The 18,029-nt window shown below is 44.7% G+C and overlaps 1 protein-coding gene across 1 annotated transcript in view; it reads right to left on the bottom strand.

Annotated features, from left to right (window-relative positions):
• LOC138468504 (serine protease 55-like) overlaps positions 1-18,029 on the bottom strand; it is a 292,779-nt gene that overhangs the window by 102,751 nt on the left and 171,999 nt on the right. The window contains exon 3 of the mRNA XM_069609010.1: positions 1,350-1,477. Coding sequence (XP_069465111.1) covers positions 1,350-1,477 — 128 coding nt within the window. The remainder of the gene's footprint in view (positions 1-1,349; positions 1,478-18,029) is intronic.

Genomic DNA, 18,029 nt, shown 5'->3' with positions numbered 1-18,029 from the left:
GGTAGCTTGTAGGTCCCCTGCAGACAGAAGGCGGAAAGACAATAGAGAGGAGGTAGTGGGAGGTGCTGGTGGGATTTCGTTGGTGGGGTGTGGGTGGAAGCATCCTTTATTGTCAAGGGGATCCTGGATTCTAGGATCTTTTGGTTGAAGTATGCAGTAATCTGGTCACAGAGCTCATGTGTTGGTGTAGGGGTTGTGTTACAGGCTGTCAGGGTTTTTCATTCTCTGATGATTTTATATATTTCCCTTTCGCTGTGATGTGCTGAATCAATAATTTTGCAGTAGTGTATTTTCTTTGCTTTGAGTACTTCAGCCCTGTAACTGTTGATTGCAGGTGAATTTGTGAGTGGGTTTATTTTGGTTTTCCTCCATATTCTCTCCAGTTTCCAATGTTTCCTTTTTAAGTGATTTAGTGTACCGGTGAACCATTTGGCTTGTTTCTTTTTTGCAGAGTTTTTTAAAGGTTTTTTGGAGACAATGCAGTCTACAGTGGAAATTATCCAGTTGTGATGAATGTGGTGGAGTTTTGCATACAATGTGGTTGTTGGTCTATCTGCAAGTACAGTATATTTGGTTGCTTTTAGTCTTTCCAGTAGGGAGTTGATGTGCATTTCTTTCCAAGGTCTGGTCATGGTCGATGGTTCTTTTGAAGGTCCTGCGAGGCGTGATGCCTCTGTGAAAACTCTGAACAGGATCGATAAGTGATCTCCCCAGCAGAGGTGCACTAGGGAGCAGACAGTTATTATGTTTTCATCACAAAAAACACAATCCAGTGTGTGCCAAGATATGTGGGTGGAGCCCTTGACCCTCTGTTTGAGGTGTAATGCAGCAAGGTTTGCTCCAAGGGAATTTGTAATAGTGTTGTCTTCTTTCTCGAGCAAGATGCTCATACCAAGAAGCACAATGTATCATGTTCAACTTATAACACTTATATATTTACACATGGATGCAAGGCAATGGTATTTCTCCAGTACTTACTGGATGGAAAATAGACCTGGAAGCTCTTGTCAGAAAGTAAACACTTTGGACGCCTAAAAATAGACAGCCCATTAATAGCATCATTATGCTAGCTAACTAAAGGGCTACTGGTAGTGATTCCAATCACCTGCATTGGCATCAAGGGGGCGAACAATCAAGGAGAAACAGGCATTTACTTGATCAAGTTATACTGAGGCAAAGGGTGCTATTTTTTTGCTTATTTATAAAAATAGACAAAACATTTCAACTGAACCAAAAGAGTGATCATTGGAAAGGTTGTCCCTATGTTTTCGCTATTGATTGAAAACTTGATGAACAAAGTTCTTTGGTTTTAATGCAGAGAAAGAAAAGAAACGAGAGAAGATTCCTACCATGGAGTCACCACTGTTTGAATGTGGGTCATCATTTGTACAAATCATGTTTTCTTTCATTTTAAAGCAGCATGATTTGACATGATACAACACAGCCTTTTGTAGCGCAGGTATCTTTACAGATGTATCTGTTGAAGAAGTAGAGAATTAATCATGAGAATTAATCATACCGTAAAATGGGAAAGAGCATCAGAATAATTATATTACCTGTGTGAACAAAGTATACATTGTGTTGGACATTGCCACTTAAAATAAACAAATAAAAATAGAGTGAGAAATATTATTGGTCTCTAATACTACCTGTACACCTAAAAGCATATGTTTAACTATCCCTAATATTTCGCACCTTATGTTTAAACCGATAAAACTTAGAAACCCCCAATAAAGATCACATATTTTCTTTTTAGTGGACACTAAAAAAACATAATTTCATGACTACTAGTAGTATTGTGTGTTTTACCCTTACTTCAAATATTACTGGAATTATTACTGCAGAATCAGACCCCGACTGATGTTCTATGCCAAATGTAGTCATTTTTAAGTTTGCCAGGCTCACAGATCAGCTTATCTGTGGGAAAGGCTACTTCTGACGGTTTTCATTTGCCTTTCGTTGCTTCAGGATCCATGCTTTCGCAGTAGTGAGAATGCACTTGCACCTTTTCCATCCAACCCCCACAACCCAGCGGTACACCTACCATAAATCTCCCAGCCCGTCATTCCTCTACTGCACACCTCATGCTTTGCACGCCTTAATTCAAATTCACACTGTCTACAGATGCCTTTGCAGTAAGAATCAGGAAAGGCTGCCCTCCCTTTTCTGCAGCGTGAGTGAAACTCCAGAATAAAACCAAGACCATCTGTTTCTTAAACTTGCACTCAAGCAGATCCATGGCCTTTCAAGGTTACTCAAGGGAATTAGAGCCAAATGTTAGCCAAAGTCGGAGGGTGAAGCTAGTGCCAAAATGAGAAGTTAAAGCTATAGCAAAATCATTAAATATTTGTCTTGTGTTGAAAATATGTCTGTTTCAAATACTTGTATTGAGCCTGTGACATTGCTGCTTTACATGTCACATATGCAGCAATACACATTTGTTTGAGTTTATTGGAAACACAGTAGGTTGCAACTCATTTGTGGGAAGAAATGGGAAAACAATTAATTGCACATTATATATTTTGATAGCACTGGGGAAAATGCCTCCAGAATTAAAAAAATAAGCATTGAAAAAAAGAAACCATAATGTATCCTCTTCCGCTACTTTATCAATTAATGGTATCTTACAGACTAATGATCTAGTAACCCATCAACTACACATGTATCCCATTGTTCTAGCCAATTTCACTGCTGGGTAGTAGATGTTTAAGGCAATAGCATAATGTGATTTCGAAAATGATCAGGTATGAAATAATTCTATTTTGCTCAACACATTTTCCAGAAACTTTCTACTTCAATGTGGTCCCATTTCAATGCTATCTCAAAGGTTCACTTTGCTATGAAACCTTTAGATCATGGCGTTCCATGGCAAGAGCAGAGGCATGTATGATGCTTCCCTTTCTTCAATGACAACTTTCAGCAGCAACCTATACAATACAAATGAATTCCGTTCCCAGAGAATATAGGAAAAACGTGGAGCTGTAATTTGTGTATTATTTTACTTTGGTGTTCCAATGTCCCTTGCACTCCCCATGACCTTATATACTTTCTAGATTGATTCATGTTCTGTTTACTGCTTATAGGAGAATTTTTATTTTGTCTCTCAATGCGGAACATACAACATCTGTGGTGTGTGGAATTTTAGTAATGTTTTGCCTGGGGCAGAAAATGCTACAGGAACCTAGGTTGTCCCCAAGTTCCCATGCCATTATCTGCCCCAGAGTGAAAATGTATCTCTTCTGTGCAAACATGAGCGCACAGCAGTGATCTGTAAAGATGGCCATCATTTACAAACATGACCGCCTTCATTAAAGCGATCCCTGTTGCTCTGTCTCTTTTACATGGCATTAAAAAGCTGGCAAAATCTATATGGGACCCAGCCTCTCCACCTGGATTTTTATGTGCTCCGAGACAGTGTAGTTTTTTCCTGAATTGAGCGGAGAAACGCAAAGAGCAGACTTCCAACTTCCTGCCTTGCTTTGTCTGGAGAAAAATAATCCATTCAAAATGGGCCTGTAAGCGTTTAATTGTTTGGGGCTGTGTAGGAGAGTTGTTGATGTAGCTTGTTCTTGGGCGCAAGATTCTTACGCCTCTGGCTATTAGAGCCTGTGTGTTCAAGGTGCAGGCAGATACCGATCACTCCCTCAGGAGGACATTCTCTGCCCACTCTTCAATTGCTCAGTCACTCTTGGATGTGCACTCACTGCCCATAGTTTGTCTAGGGGCAAGCGTTGGAGAAACTGAAGCATGCAGCATTAAGTCCAATCAGCCCCCTGTGTGCAGTGTTGCACATGTATGCACATATGTGGGTTACAAGCACCGGCATGTAAGCTCTTGTATCCACACAAAAAACCATTATACTCACTCCAAGGATACCTATGAGACACATCAAACATCAAATTGCTGACAATGGGCTTCATTTCAAGTCTGGTGGTAACCCGCCGAGAAACCTGGCGGGATACCACCAGATGGAATTACTGTTACCGGCACTTGGACTGCCAGAATTACCGTCATATTCCAAGTGCCGGCAAGGGTCATTAATCCCCATTTCATGGAGTCCCATAGGACTCCATGAGGGGATTGCCGGTATTACCGGCACTGGTAATACCTGTTCCCGGTAATACCGGCTGTTTTTTGCTGATGGGGTGCCTGACTTACCACCAGCTCTTGGCTGGAGGTAAATAGCTCCCCCACCGACAAACTTCTAGTTTGCCGGTGCGGAAACGTGCCGGTAAACTTTATTTCTGCACATTATTTCTGCACCGGCAAACATGTAATGACGACCATTCACTTTTTTTTTTTTAAAACTTTATGTATATTGCTCACAGGCTATGCACATACATTGACAACTTTCGGTTATACAGACATATTACGTATACAGTTTTATTGTCTTCTATAATCAGGTTTTCTTGTTCTCTTAGATCAGCCAGATATTGCTTGTAACGTGAACATATGTTTCTGGGTCTGCTTTGTGGAATTACGGAATCAATATATAGCTCTTCAGTATCGTTAATCCACACCATATCTCTGTTCCAGTCTTCTATTGTGGGGGGATGTGTATTCTTCCATCTCATTAATATGACCCTCTTGGCTATAAGTAGGCTCAGGTTTAGTAGTTTCCGCCATGTCGGATTCAGTTTCCCTTCTGCCCCCAGCATGCAGGTCCTTGGCGACCACACCACCGGTTGGTCTGCCATCTTGTCGAGAGCCTCACATACCTCCGACCAATAGTTTCTCAATTTGGTACAGTCCCATAGCATATGAAATATATTAGCATTTTCAGAATTACATCTTGGACAGGCTTTGCTCAATGTGGGATATATTTGCTTAAGCTTTAATGGCGTGTAGTGCGTCCTGTGCACTATTTTATAGTGTATCAGTTTAAACCTCGAGTTATATCTCTTTAGTCAGTGCGCAAATTCGTGACCATTCCTGATCATCTATCAGCTGCCCTAGGTCTTGTTCCCATCTCCCGTTAGCAGTGTGGGTTACCATGGGTCGTGTTTGTATTATAGTTTTGTATAGTGTAGAAGCAGTGATCTTCTGAATTCCTCCTGTGAATATATAGCCTAGTGCCATGTTTACTTCCGGTTCCTCTGGAAACGTTGGGTAGATACTTTGTGTTAGTGCTGCAACCTTGTGGTATTGCTGTTTGTGCGTGTGTGTATCACCCAGCTTGTCCTTGATGTCTTCCCACGGTACAAAGCTTTGATCTGAGAACAATTGACCCCACTGTGTGATACCCTTAACGATCTAGTGTCTCGCTGTTTCACATTCAATACTGAATGGTGTGTGTGTGGGTCTCCCCATATTGGCATACTCGGGTGATATAGTTTACTGGTACAAAATATGTCAGTAATTCTGGACCATGCCGTGATTGTAACTTTGGAGGGGCTGGTCGTGTTGTATTGCTTCGGTGTGGGTCTGGTTATCCTCTGTAGCGCCCCTATCGCCTCTCTTTCTTGTGGTGACGGGGATATGTCAGTAGGGTTAAGAAAGCTTGTGGCCCATTTGGCTACTTGGTATGCCTGCGCCGCCAAATAATAGAGTTCTATGTCTGGGGCCATCAGTCCACCTTTTGGATATGTGTTTGTCAAGATTTTCCAGCTTAATCTAGGGTGCCCACCCCAAACGAAAGCTATGCAAGCGCTATTGATTTTGGTGAACAGAGCATGGCCGGGCCACACCGGGACCGTGCTAAAGAGATAGAAGAGTTTTTGTAATATCACCATTTTGATTAAGGCTATCCGCCCAGCCATTGATATTGGGAGTGCATTCCAACGTTTCATTTTAGCACATAGTGCTTCCCCTAGAGTTGTGTAGTTTAAAGCACGGGCTAGTTGAGCCGTTCTGGCTATGTGTGCGCCCAGGTACACTATATGTATCTGGCTCCATATAAGCCCATGAAGGTTTCGGGGTTGCAATGTGGCGTCTGTAAGCAGGAATATTTCTGATTTATGGGGGTTAAGGCACAATCCCGAGTATTCACCAAATTTCCTAACTTCTGCCAGGACCTTGCAGAGCATTCTCTCTGGGTTTTTTTTAAATATAATAGTATGTCGTCCGCGTACAGCATTATAATTTGTAGCTTTCCCTCTAGCCATATCCCAAACGAGCTGTAACGGGATCTGAGAATATCTGCCAATGGTTCTATGACTAAGGCAAAAAGTAAGGGGGAGAGCGGGCAGCCTTGTCTGGTACCTCCCAGCAGCTCGAGTATGTCCGTGAGGGTTCCGTTCACTCTGATTCTCGCATGTGGTCATGTATATAGGACCTGGATCCACTTTATGAATTTAGGGCCAAACCCATAGTTTCGTAATACTCCAAATAGAAAGGGCCAAGAGACAGTGTTGAATGCTTTTCTCATGTCTAGTGATACCGCTATCCCTTGAGTTGTGGTGGGTATAGAGTTCATTATATGATAGCATCGTCTGATGTTTGTGGCTGTAGATCTACCCACTACAAATCCGGCCTGATCTTCATGCACCATATATGGCATGCATGGTGTAAGTCTTGTTGCTAATATTTTGGCTAGGATCTTGGCGTCCGTGTTTATTAATGATAATGGGCGATATGATCTGCATTCCCCGGGGGGTTTGCCAGGCTTAACTAAGAGTGTAATTATTGCTTCCCTGGCGGTTTCGTGGAGTTCTCCTATTTCCAGGGCTTCCTTCCAGACAGCATGTAGTCTGGGAGTTAGGATTTGACTAAACTCCTTATAGAATTCCGCTCCAAGCCCATCTGGGCCTGGAGCCTTTCCATTGGGGAGAGCTTTTATTGCTTCATATATTTCAGCCTCAGTTATGGGTTCCTCTAATACCTCCCTAGTCGATTCTGCAATAAGCGTTGTCGGTATCTTGGAGAGGTATTGTTCTATCTCAATGTCTGTGACTTTGCCCTGGGGGGAGTATAATTCTTTATAGAACTTGTAGAATGTGTCTTTCACTTCATTCTGGTTTGTGGTTATCGCACCACCTTCTAATTGTATATAGGGTATACTAGTAGATCCCCTTTCTCCACGCACTGTACTGGCCAAAAGTTTCCCAGGACATTCGCCCTCCCCATATCTGCGCGCTGCTATGGGTCTATCAAAGTATCTTATCTCCTGATCCGCCGCTTCTCGGTACTCCTCCAGCTTGGTCTTAATTTCAGCACCTAATTGGGGAGTTGGGGCCAAGGCGTACTGGGTTTGCAGTGATGTTAGTTGTGTCTCGAGCCTCTCTAGCCTAGCCCTAATGTCTTTGAGGATTCCCCCTTCGATGGATATCGATTGACCCCTTATACAGACTTTGAATGCTTGCCACAGTATAGCCTGGGTGGAGACCGAGTGTTCATTGATCTCAAAGTAGTTCTGCATATATTGCGTCATCGATTCTTTATATACTATGTCCCTTAGGGCCGCTGGTTTAAACCGCCATGGCGGTCTCGGACTGATCTTATCTGGGATTTGCAATGTTAATTGTATCAGGGAGTGGTCGGAGTAAGTTCCGGGGTATATGTGAGATTTCGTTACCCTGGCCATGCTTTCCATGTCTATTAGCCATAAGTCAATCCTTGAATGCATATCATGGACTGTTGAGTAGTATGTGTATTCTCTTCCACCTGAGTTTAATGTTCTCCATACATCCCATAATTGCAAATTTGACATGTGTGTGAGTATTGTCTGTGCTGCTTTAGTAAGTGTTCGGGCTTGTGTTGATGTGTGATCTAATTGTACATCGAGAATTGTGTTGAAATACCCCCCACATAACACCTGGGCGGTGGGATATCTTGCTAGTTTTTCAAACACTGTGGAGTAGAACTCCGGCTGATCAATATTTGGGCCATATAGGTTTAGAAACACAATTTCTTTATCATAGAGTGTACCATGTACTATGACATATCTCCCTTCAGGATCGCATTCATACCCTTTACAAACAAACGGAAGCATATTATGTATTAATATTGCCGCCCCTCTCGCTCTAGTGTAGTAGGTTGTAAAGTATTGATGAGTGCCCCAATTTGCAATCAGTTGTTCACCCTGTCGAGGCCCTATATGCGTCTCTTGGGGGAAAATTATCCCAGCCTTTTGTCTATTAAGGTATGCCATGATTTTCCTGGTCTTGATCTTAGAACCCAACCCTCTAACATTCCAGCTCAGAACATTGATACTTTCGGTGTTGGGTTTATCCATTATCTATAAGGTATTTGCCATATTGTGCATCTTGTTGCGTCTGCACTGTCTGCGTTAATATATCAGTGCCTAGATCCTGTGTGCTTTTTGGGTTTACACCCTGGTTTATAAAACAGTAACCAAACTCTCCCGAACATGCCCCAACCCCCCCTCACAGTTCCCCAAACTTTAACCGTGCTTTGATTCACTCCCACCTCCCTCCCCAACATCATCTCGAGCACTTGCTACAGGGGGGACTGCGGCGTTTCCCGTGCCCAAGCCTTCCTTAATTATATTTGTTGCTTCCAGTTCTGACTTGTTACTCTCCTTTATTTTGACATCTCCGAGTCGATATTTGCATCATGTTTTCCCCTATTTGAGCATGTTTTTTTTTTTTTTTTTTTTCCGGACGATGGTGGCATGTGAATCCCACCTTGGGGCTCGCTCTTATGCCAGTTCTGTTTTCTATTTGGGCATAATGTCTGCGAAGCTGCCTCAGGCTTCCCTTAACGGTTTACTCTCATTCTGGAATTAAGTTTTATTCAGGGGAATATGCGTCTCTATGAAGTTTGCAGCTTCCTCAGGGAATGTGAAAAAAAACGGTTTATTTTGATGCTGAATCTTGAGTCTGGCGGGTTAGAGCATGGCGTACTGCACCTGCTGTTCTCGTAGCATCTTTTTGACTCCCAGAAAAAGCTTTCTCTCCTGCTGAACCGCCAGGGTGAAGTCTGGAAAGATACGTATTGTGCTGGTTACCCACTTCAGCTCTTGTCTCTCACTCGCAATTTTTAGGATCAAATCTCTGTCCCTGTAATTAAGTATGCGAGCTATGATGGGCCTGGGGTACGCACCGGGCTTCGGTTTTGGGGCCGCGGATCTATGCGCCCTTTTCACCATGAAGACCGGTGACCATCCTGGTTCTCCGAGCAAGGTTCGCAGAAAGTCTTCCACCGCTTTCTCCATCGACCCTTTAATTGGTCCTTCCGGAACACCTATTATTCGAACGTTATTTCTCCGAGATCTCGCTTCTAAATATTCACATTTAGTTTTCACTGTTCCCAGTTCAATGGCCATTGTGGATACTGTGTTTTTTAATGTTTCCATATTGTCCTCCACCCCTGATATTCTGGTTTCTGCCTCTGTCATACGAGCCGTCGTCTTGTCGAGCTGCGTTTTGATACTTGCAACACTCGCCGTGATTCCGTCTAGCTTGTCTGTCAATGACGCAAATCCCTGTTGCATAGCTTGGAACACCGGTTGAGGGTCCATCATGGAGGCTGTGGGGGTCTGTTCAGCCTGCGTTAGCATTGTCTCCCCTCCTTGGGGCTCGTAGCCTTTCTGCATTGTGGTTGTAAATTTTTCGATATTACCTTTGTTCCTTTTTGGGCCAAAGCCTTTGGGCCTTGTCTCTGGGCCGAGGAATACTTCGGCGCCTTCCACCGATGAAGCTTCTATATAGTGATCACGGGGTGCATCTCCTCAGTATACTGTGCTGTTATGTGCACCTAGTATGGGGTCTCGATGTTACATGTGTGGTGTCTTTGTTGGGCCAGGGTATTAAAGGTTGATCAGGGTTTTGCTTGTTCACAGTTCACTATGGTAGTCTCTATCCACCCCTCATACTTGGTGCAGTAGCATCATTCCATGTCGTCCATGGTTCTCCCTTTGGGTTGCCATTGGTTGGGTCCTCTACTGTTTAGTATCCCTTCTGTGGTAGGGCAGGCAATGTTATGTGCGATTCACATGCATTATTTCCCCTTCGTGTGATTGCCTGTGCCTTTACTGCAAGCAAAGTTGTCCATAGTCTCTGCTATAAGTGCCTCCTTATCATTATTTTCCCTTGTGTGGCGGTCCGTGTACTAGCTGCGTACGAGATCCTTTGCAACCACCGTGTTCACTGGGTGCGTTCTGATCTTCACTTAGATAGGTTTAATTTATGTCTCAGACTTGCGCCTCAACATCGGCGTTAATGAGGCCACTTGAAAGGGCGGGAGGGGACAGCTCGCTCCCCCTCACAGTCCCCGGGGGCGCGCGCCGGTAGAGTGGCAATCACCCGCCCGCCCTCCTCACCTCTCAGCTGCCTCGCGGCTCTGTCCGCGGCACCAGCGTCGGGAGTGGGGACACGCCACACAGGCTGCACGGCCTCTCTTCTCCTCCGGGGGGTCTGGCGGTGTTCGGATGTTGTCTTCCCGCGGCGGGGTGTCGTCTGTGTGTAGGCGGTGGGGGGGTCAGCGGGGCTCACCATGTGGATCGGTGTGCCCGCGACACACCCTCCTATGTTGGAACTATTTCAGTGTTTCCGACGTCTCCTAAACTACAGCCGCTCCAGCGCCGAGCTCCTCCTCTCAGTCCCGGGTGAGCGTGCCTCGCCTTGCCTCGTTTGATACCAAGCTCGTATCTCGGGAATCGCTTTTCCTTTCACGCCCAAACTTCGTGTGGCCTTTCTTAGTCGAGTGATGCTTATGTCCCTTAAAAATCTTGCCGAACCGGAATGTTTAAATGCTGTAAAAAGGCTTTGTGGCACAGGTCACTGCCGGAGCCTACACAGAAGCCGCCATTTTGTTCCGTGCGCAACAGCGCCCCACCCCCCCCCCGACCATTCACTTTTTAAATTTTGTTTATTTGTGTATTTGGTCTTTACACAGCCATATAAAAGTGAAACACATAACAATTATCAAAATTTGTAAACATAAATCTCATATCATTACATTAAAACAATAAAATATAGTATACACATGAGAATATCACCACAATTGCTTAAAAAAGGAGCAGCACACATTTCAGACAAGGCTTTAAAAATAGTTTTCTTCAGTTCCTACTAGATAAAATACACAGATGAAGTAATAACAAGAGATGCTCCTGAAAATGTCATATCCCAAAAATTGATCTGTTTGAATAAAAAATATCTCATTTACAAATGAAGCATAGGCCCTGATATATCTATTGTGGAGAAGAGGACAAGAGGCGAATAAATGCCTAGCAGTCTCCACTTCAAGATTACAGAGCCTACAAATGATTTAATCATAGGGAATCGTCACCCATGCACCACATACCACATTGATAGGTAAAAGATTATACCTTAGTCTAGTAATAAAATGAATGCGTGCAAAACATTGTGATTTGATAATATAAGAACATGGATAATGGAATGGAAAGCCTTGCTTAGCATATTCTGCCAATGTGGATTTTGAGGAGAGTTTGTCAATTAACATTCTTCTATCCCAAAGCAAGGATTTAGCTTTCATTTGCTTAAGTCAAATACTCAATTTAATAGAAAACTCAATCTCTTTAAGTTTGAAAGTATGGGTATAGATCCCCAAAGAGTGCGCTATGATCACTAGTCCTTTAAATTGTGGCCGGCTGCGTCGCCAAAATCAAGAAGTAAGTGCACCCCATAAGCACCTACAAGTTATACAGTTCTAAAAATAGATGATTGGCGTGACGCGCTCTGCCTGAAAATGTTGGTGATTCCAAATTGTTATTAGTAAATCACAAATGCAAAAGATGCAACATGTAATCATATGTTGTAATTCATTTAATGTCCTCAAAAGAGGAGGATGTCAGCCTGAGGACATTAAATGATTACATGTTGCATCTTTTGCATTTATGATTTACTAATAACTATTTAGAATCACCAACATTTTCAGGCAGAGCGCGTCATGCCAATCATCTACTCTTAGAACTCAATCTCAAAGTTAATGGCATTGTGAAAGTGAGCTACTTCCTTCATATATAGCTTGAAATGGGGCTTAGGTACAACTGAGCCATTCAACATGTCCGCAAATGTAGCATACAGAGAATCAGTGTCTGATTGGTTCCGAATTTTCAAATAAATTGTACTCCTAGAAATCCTCCAATGGGTCATCAATGAAATAAGCCCAAATTCACAACAGATTGCTTCATTTAGCACACATTGTGGTAACCTCAAGATTTCTTTTCGGGACAACATAATTCGTAAGGGACAGTCGGCAGAGAAGAGCATTAACTAACACTCCCAGATAAATATAGGCATCCACTATTTCAACCACAGTGCCCTCAATTTTCCAGACAAAGCGAGACTTAGCCCTGCATTGACTCTCAATGGTCATAATCTTGGTCTTAGAGACAGTGGCCCTCATTCCAAGGTTGGAGGTACCCTTGCAAGAAAGTCTGGCACCCGCGAATGAGCAAATACCGGGGTATTCTGGCCTTGCTGGACCCAGTAATTGCCCTTTTGCAGGTGATCCCCATTCCCATTGAGCCCCGTAGAGCTCAATGGGAATGGGGATGCCTGCAGCACCGGGACCGTTCATAACGGTGCCTGTGCTACAGGCATGCTGTGCTTGCGGGTGCCTTTCATTCCACCAAGTCAGCCCTGGCGGAATGAAAGGCACCCGCGAGCACAACTCGGAGTTTGCCGGTCTGGATACAACGGTACCGGCAAGCTTACCGGTACCGTTGTATCCGGACCGGCAAGCTCGTAATGAGGCCCATCATGTTTTAAGATAGTTCCTTTGGAATAAGTGACAGCATATCAATGCTCTGCTGAAGCCCAATAGGGGTTCTGTCCAAGAGAATAGTATCATCAGTGTATGAAAGCCAGGGAAGGGTGCTGGTACCAATTTTAGGGGGAAGGTGTCTACACTTTCCAAGGAAATCACCTATCTCTGCCACATAAATATTGTAAAACAGCGGGGCAGCACACATCCCTGCTTAACACTGCGATTAGTAGCAACCTCAGCGAATATTGTTTCATTCATATCAAGCCTAACAGAAACAGTAGTGTCAAGATGCATCTGTTGAATTAGATGTAAAATAGATGGGTTACGAACCCAAGCTTTCATTTTTTCCACAGCCTAACTTGTGGCTCCCGAGTAGTCAACAAAGCAGATGTAAAGATTAAAGCCTCATCACAAGTCCGGCGGTAACCCGTAAAAGTGGCGGTAACGGAATTAGCGATGCCCATGCCATTCTGTCGGACCATAAAATGGTGCGAAAAAACATCTGGCGCAAATAAATAATCTGTCGCAAATTCAGCCGGCGCTATTACAGCCGGTGCTATTACAGCTGGCCACACGAGGCATAAACATAGTTGCATCGCAACTCCATATTTGGCGGTATACTGCCCAAAACGCAGCACAGTTACTGTTACGCTCACCTGACTCCCACGGAGGCGCTGGCCAGGATTGTGCTGCTGTGACCTCTTCTAAGGTGTTGCGCGGGGCTCAGAAGATGGACTGGACCGGACTCCCAACTCCTGCTTGTCCGGCTTGCAAAAGTATCCTTCTTAGGGTCTTGAAGGGCGAGCTCTCCTTCCTGCTTCTGATGCAGGGGCGCGTTGGTATCCAGTTACTTCACTGGATTCTTGGTTTTATGAGAACCAAACTTGCTTGGCTTCCAGGTAAGTTCCTTGAAAGGTTCCCCTTTTGTCCTTGCATCAATATGCTAATGTCAATGTCTTTTTCCCCATAGGGGCCGGGGTACGGAATGCCGGGGAAAAGGCACCGACCCGAGATGCGAGGTGCAATCCCTGTAGAAATCCGGTAAGTCTTGATGAGCGTTTTTGGGTAATGTCTTTTCATTCGCTCATTGACGCTAATGTCTTTTTCTCCATAGGGGCCGGGGTCCGGAAACGCCTGGATGCGGCGCGGGCCCGAAATGAAGAGGGAATGACCCAACAGGTAAGTCTTAACATGGAGGTTTAGGTTTCCTCATTCCCTTCTCCCTCTCACCTTTGCTCTTGTCTTTTTCTCCCTAGGCGTGGAAGCGTGGCTGCAAATCCGGGTGATCGCTGCTGAACATGGAGGCGCCCTGTGAAGGTGAGTGGAATGCGGCGCTGCGGCGGTCGATGCGATGTGCTTTTAAATTGAGTGTCTTCCTTTGCAGGATCGTCGGCGAGCTGACTCCGGAATGCGGATCTTGCAGGTAAAGTCTTTTCCTTCTCCTATTCTCTCTTTCTCTTCCTTTGTAGGTGATCAGGGTGCTGGCAGGCGTGGCAGAAGTCCGAATGCAGGAGCAAACACGGTGAGCGTCCAGCTGCTAGATGCAGAACAACGCGAAGCATGTGCTGCTCTTCGGGTGTGGTTTAAATAGCCTGTAAAGTAGTTCCAGGTATGTATCCTTCCACTCAGGTATGTATTCTTCCTCAGACCACACCCGAGTGATAAAGTAGTCCAAAAGATAAAGTAGTCCCATTCAGTCCTCAAGAGGGCCTGGATGTAGCAGCACGGTCTGCTTCAGGTAAGTGCACATTAAAACACTTACACGCATGTCTTGCTTTATGAGCCTGGCGCCTAAGGCGCCAGGACTGGGGTCCAGAATGAGCCTGGTGCCAAAGGCGCCAGGACTGTGTCCAAAAGGCCCCAACTTGGGCCCGCTGAGACGTCCTTGGGGAAAATGATGTCTGCCTCTGGGGTTGCTGGGCTGGACCTGGCTCCTTGGAGGTAGGCATCATGACAGTACCCCCCCACAAGGCCCCTCCCAAGGTTGTTTCCTCCGGGGGTTTTGGCTTGTTCGGGAATCTACGGTGGAACCTTCGTATTAATCGAGGTGCGTGAATATGGTTACTAGGCTCCCACGATCTCTCATGAGGTCCATAACCCTTCCAGTCAACAAGATAGAAGAGTTTTGACTTTAACATTTTGGAGTCTAAAATGTCTTTCACTTCGAATTCTAATTCCCCATCAATTTGAATAGGATCTGGAGGCTTGGACAGTCGGGTTCCTGGTTGTACCGGTTTCAAAAGTGATGCGTGAAAAACGGGATGAATACGCATGTTGGAAGGCAAATCCAGTTTAAAGGCCACTGGGTTGATTATGGCTTTGATGGGGTAAGGCCCAATGAATCTGGGATTGAAAGTCTGTGGGCCTTTGAGAGATAAATGTCTAGTTGCTAGCCAAACCTGGTCTCCTACTTGGTAAGGAGGTGTTTTACTTCGGTACAAATCAGCGTTTTCTTTGTACTTTTTCTTGGCTTGCTGTAAATGAGTTGTAGTTTCTTTGAAGGCTCGGGTTATTGTGGAATGCAGATGATTTACTGCGGGCATTTCCAGAGTCAGAGGTGGATCTAGGTCAGAGGTTCGAGGATGGTGACCATACAAAGTATAAAAAGGAGTTTGACCGGTTCCGGAATGCATAGAATTGTTGTATGCATATTCTGCGATCCAAAGAATGTCTTTCCAATTGTACTCGGATTGGTGCAACATGCACCGAAGATATTGCTCGAGAGTCTGATTTGTCCTCTCGGTTTGTCCGTCGGTCTGGGGGTGGTGGCTGGTGGATAATCGCACATCTATTTGTGCTAGTTGGCAACACTTCCTCCAAAAATGGGAAATGAATTAACTTCCACGATCTGAGACTAGTACGGAAGGGAAACCATGTATTCGAACTATATTCTCCAGGAATTCCTTGGCCAGGATGGAAGCTGAAGGCAATCCTTTTAGAGGGATAAAGTGGGCCATTTTGGAGAACAGATCCACGATTACTAGGATAGTGTTGTAACCACCACACGGAGGCAGGTCCGTAATGAAGTCCATAGACAAGGTGTGCCAAGGTGCCGGTGGAATCTCCAAGGGTTGAAGTAGGCCGGCTGGCCTGTTCCTTTGACCTTTATTTTGGGCGCAAACTCCGCAAGACATCACAAAAGACTTTATGTCTTTTCTCCAAGAAGGCCACCAGAATTGGCGTTTGATCTTTTCTTCCGTTTTAGCGATACCAGGGTGTCCTTCCATTAACGATTCATGATAATGAGCAATAACTAGTTCTTGCAATTCCTTACTTGGCAGAAATAACCGCTCTTGGAAGTACGGTAAGTTATCCTTAACGGTGAAGTGGGGACCCTTTTGAGTCCATTCCAGTAAGGCTGAAGGGTCAAAAAGTAGTTTGACTCGAGTTTCAACATCCTCGATGGTTTGCAATGAAGTCAAACCTAAGATTCTTTGTTCAGGTATTATCAGCACAGGTTCTAAACACAAATTGGGTTCTTCCATGCCAATCCGGGATAAGGCGTCCGCTTTGCCATTCTTGCAGCCAGGGCGATAGGTAATTATAAAATCAAATTCTGCAAAGAATAAAGCCCATCGGAGTTGTCGTGAAGATTGGGCTTTGGCCGTCTTTAAATACTGCAAATTTCTGTGATCCGTAATTACAGTGATGGTGTGTCTTGCACCGAGGAGGTAATGACGCCAAGCCTTAAAAGCAGATTTAATGGCCAGTAACTCTTTGTCGGTAATTGCGTAATTAATTTCAGGAGCTGAGAATTTCCTGGACCAAAAGGCTACAGGGTGTAGCTGGTTAGTTTTCGGATCCCTTTGCGACAGGACAGCTCCCATGGCTAAACTGGATGCGTCAGTTTCAACAATATACGGGAGATCAGGGCGCGAGTGCTTCAACACAGGTGCGGAAGTGAATTTGGTCTTTAGGTCTTGAAAGGCTTGTTCGGCCTCTGGAGTCCATTCAAAATGTTTATTCTTACGTAAAAGAGCAGTAATGGGTTGGACTATTCATGAAAACTCCGGGATGAATCTTCGATAGAAGTTGGCAAATCCAAGCATACTCTGAACCCCTTTCACTGAACCGGGAGATGGCCATTTGAGGATGGCGTCCACCTTTCGTGAATCCATTCGAATTCCTTTAGGAGTCAGAACAAATCCGAGGAATTCAACCTCAGTGGTATGAAAGACACACTTTTCCAGCTTGGCAAATAGTTTGTGCTGGCGCAATTTCTCTAGAACTGCTCAAACATGTTTTCGATGATCTGACTCAGAAGATGAGTACACCAGGATGTCGTCGATGTATACGATGACACAAACATCGATAAGTTCTCGCAGAACATCGTTTATGAAGAATTGAAAAGCTGCAGGCGCGTTGCACAAACCGAAGGGCATAACCTGATATTCGAAGAGCCCGTATTTGGTGTGGAAAGCTGTCTTCCACTCGTCACCTTCTTTTATTCGCACTAGGTGATAAGCTCCCCGGAGATCTAACTTGGTGTATATACGAGCATCTTTTACTTGATCAAGAAGTTCAGGGATCAGAGGCAGGGGATAACGATTCTTTATCGTTATCTGATTTAAAGCGCGGTAGTCAATACAAGTTCTAAGGTCTCCTTCTTTTTTAGGCACGAAGAACAAAGCGGAAGAGACCGGGGACTTTGATGGGCGAATAAAGCCATTGGCAAGGTACTGATCCAAATACTGACGCAAATGCTGGTTTTCAGGTTCAGTGAGAGCGTAAATCCTACTACACGGCGGTTGAGCATTGGGAACTAGATCGATCTGGCAATTGTAAGAACGATGAGGGGGTAGCGTGTTAGCCTGTTCTTTCTGAAAAACGTCCTGGTATTCAAGGTATTCTGCCGGTAGTTGAACAGTGGCGGGGGTTACTGTGGCTAAACCAATAGCTGGATTTCTAGGATAACAAGTGGGACCACAATCTGGAAAAGTTATTCTCTTTGCTCGCCAGTCTATTCGAGGATTGTGTGTTTCTAACCAAGGAATTCCGAGGATTACTTGAAATTGTGGAGCCTTGATTATATCAAACACTATTGCTTCCCGATGTCTATCCTGACTCACAAGTGTCACTTCTGTGGTGGAATGCGTTACCGGCCCAGAGGCTATTTCGGTACCATCAACCGGAGTAATGACATCCTGGTTTATTTTTGGATGCAGAGGAAGGTTCATCCTGGAGGCCAATTCGCGGTCCACGTAGTTTCCGATAGCTCCGCTGTCGACGTATGCTTTGATGGCATGCAACCGTTGGGGCTTTTTTGGATCCACAAGCACCATTGGCAAGACAAAATGCGAGGTCAGAGAGTTCGTTTTCAAGCTCGGCAAGCGGACCTCTACGCTTGTCGAGCCAAGTCGTTTCCCGAAACAGGTTCCATTAAGTTGTTGTCAGAG

The sequence above is a fragment of the Ambystoma mexicanum genome, chromosome 4q (genome assembly GCF_040938575.1).
Source record: "Ambystoma mexicanum isolate Mex_15411 chromosome 4q, UKY_AmexF1_1, whole genome shotgun sequence".
Lineage (NCBI taxonomy): Eukaryota > Metazoa > Chordata > Amphibia > Caudata > Ambystomatidae > Ambystoma > Ambystoma mexicanum.
This window is presented reverse-complemented; position numbering and strand designations above follow the sequence as displayed.